A 2,790-nucleotide genomic window follows, 5' to 3' on the forward strand; every position below is an offset into this window, starting at 1 on the left:
ACGATGTATTCTTTGAAGAAATTTATCACAGCTTCTTGCGTCGGCGATTTCAAGGGCTTGGCTTCGACCCATTTGGTGAAATATCAAGTGGCGATAATTACAAAGGTATGACCATCTGACGAGCCAGGATATATCTTCCCTATTAGGTCGACTGCCCACCCTGTAAATGGCCATGGCTTAATAATAGAGTGAAGTTCTTCGGTCGGGACATGCTGTATCGGACCACATTTCTGACAAGCTTCGCACCCCTTGGCATATCTTATGCAGTCTTGTTCCATCTTCGGCCAATAAAATCCGTATTTATGGATCAGTCATCGCATTCTAGGGCCTTCCTGGTGATCGCCCGCTATTCCTTCATGTACCTCGGCCATCGTAAGCATTGCTTCTTTTGGGCCGATGCACCTGAAGAGTAGCCCTTCGAAACCTTTCTTGTATAACTCGCCGGCTAATACAACGTAATTGAGGGCTAAAGTTCTCAACCTTCTATTCGTGGGATCTGGCTTTTCGAACCAATTCATGAGCTCGGCCCTCCAATCTTGGGTAACATCCAGCTGGTAGATAGAAAATTTCTTCTCATCGATGGTGATGCCCCTAGTGTGGAGATTCGGCGTTTCTCTTTCTATCGCATCGAACTGGAGATTTACCTTGTATCCACTACCGTGCTGAGCCAAGTCATTCGCGACACCATTATCGGCCCTTTCGGTATATTCTACCCTCGTATCCTGGAACCCTTCGATCAAGTGTCTTGCCTTATTGCAGTATCTTATTAATAACTCGGACTCGCATTTGAACTCTCCAATCACTTGTTTGATGACCAACAAAGAATCGCCTTTTACGTTGATCGCCTTTGCCCCCAGCTCGGCTAAAATCTCAAGACTGAATATTAGGACCTCGTATTCTGCATGATTGTTGGTACATTCAAACTGGAATCTGAATGACAATTGGTAAGATGCCCCCAGGGGTGAGATGATGTGTACTCCGGCACCTGCCCCCTGGCTCGTCCTGGACCCGTCGAACCACATCTCCCATATGTCAATGTCACAAAAATTAATCGTTTCCTCCCTGAGGGTGATACCAGGGTGATCGGCCAAGAAATCTGCCAATACTTGTCCTTTCACTGCTTTTTGGGGCACATACACTAATGTGAATTCGAACATCGCAATCGCCCATTTCCCAATCCGATTTCTTAAGTACGGTTTTGATGAAATATACTTAATGATATCGGTCTGGGATAGTACGTACACCACCACTGGCAGCATGTAGTATCGCAGCTTGCAACATGTGAAGTACAAGCACAGACACATCTTTTCTATATCTGTATAGCGAATTTTTGTGTCCGTCAACCCTCGGCTCAGGTAGTAGATCTTCAAGATGCAATACTTCTTTATTCACCATAATTAAAATCATTTTATGTGCACAAAGAAGTTCCATTGTCTTAGAAATCAGTACATATAGAAATAGAATTCGACAGAACTAACTCATATTGTTTATAGAGATTTCCCAAAGAAAAATGAGATACACGTCTCACTAACTCATTAGAAAGGGGAATTAAGCAATCAAGAGGAACTCTTATCTTTTCACTTTCAAATTTTACATTTATCTCATGGATTTAGTTCTTTACAGCGAGACAAATTTTATTTTTTTACCTCACGAAAGTTCCCCGTTGACACTAGAATATACATTTTCAATAAAGAATGTGCACCTTCAGCTTTTGAAGTCACTCGATTGCCAAAATAAGTGGACTTTTTTGTCCATGCATCCATAAAATATATTTTATATGGAAGCCAACTTTTCTTATAATTAGGGGTGTGCATAAATCGAATTGGACCGAATAACAAATCAAATTAAACTGAATTATTAAATTGAATTTGGCAGTTTCACGTAAAACGGCACAGTTTGGGTTGCAAAGGGTGTTTTTTTCGATTTATGATAATCAATTCGGTTTTGGGTAAATGGCCACCGATTTAACCGAATAACCGAACCACAAAACGGCGTCGTTTTGAGAGGGGAGCGAGTCACGTGTGTCTGGCCCTGCACGTGTGAAGCTCGAGTTAACCCTACACAAATCTGCTGCGTTTTGTGTAGGGTATTTATATCCCTCTTAAAAAAAACCCTAACCCTAAATCATTTGAACCGCCTACCTTCTCTCTCTACATCTTCGAGAGACTTCTTTTCTCTGAAAATCCCAAACCCTTCGCCTCCATTCTCTGCGATTTTCTTCACTCGACCCTTTCAAACCCTAACTGTTAAGTAAGAATACAACATAACAACAATGCTTTCTCCTCTAAAAGTTCGATTAAGCAAGTGTTTTGAGGTTTTATTTAGACATATTCAACGTTTTTAGCCTTTTTAGATCTCGATTGATGTTGTATTTCATATCCTTTAACCTTCGTTCTCTCCTGAAGGAACATGCATGATGTATAACATCATCGGTAAGTATTTTGAATGGGATTTAATGTATTTGTTTGATTTCTGTTTGGGTTAAGTTCCTTCATCTTACTGTTTTTGTTTGATTCTTCGTGATTTCGTGCTTATGGAACCTGGATCTATCTTCTGACCGTTGATATCTTTCTATTACGAAGAACAGATTAATCGGTGAGTGTAGGGATTATCTTTTTCTTTTACGTTGAAGTTCATGCTGGTGATTTCTTCTGGGTTTGTGACTAAGTTGTTCTTCATGTCTTTTGGTTCTTGTGTTGTATGTTTGGTGCTGGATCTGATTCCCTTTGATATAATGTTTGAGCAACGATTCATTTGACTCCAGATTGAAAAGGGTGAGTCTTGTTAAGT

The 2,790-nt window shown here is 40.6% G+C and overlaps 1 protein-coding gene across 1 annotated transcript; it reads right to left on the reverse strand.

Annotated features, from left to right (window-relative positions):
* Window positions 1–311: 311 nt before the first annotated feature.
* LOC126681740 (uncharacterized) lies at window positions 312–1,157 on the reverse strand. The gene has a single exon (XM_050377290.1). It carries the CDS (start codon window positions 1,155–1,157, stop codon window positions 312–314), a length of 846 nt encoding a protein of 281 aa, XP_050233247.1.
* Between the last annotated feature and the right edge of the window lie 1,633 nt (window positions 1,158–2,790).

Source organism: Mercurialis annua, linkage group LG5 (genome assembly GCF_937616625.2).
Source record: "Mercurialis annua linkage group LG5, ddMerAnnu1.2, whole genome shotgun sequence".
NCBI lineage: Eukaryota > Viridiplantae > Streptophyta > Magnoliopsida > Malpighiales > Euphorbiaceae > Mercurialis > Mercurialis annua.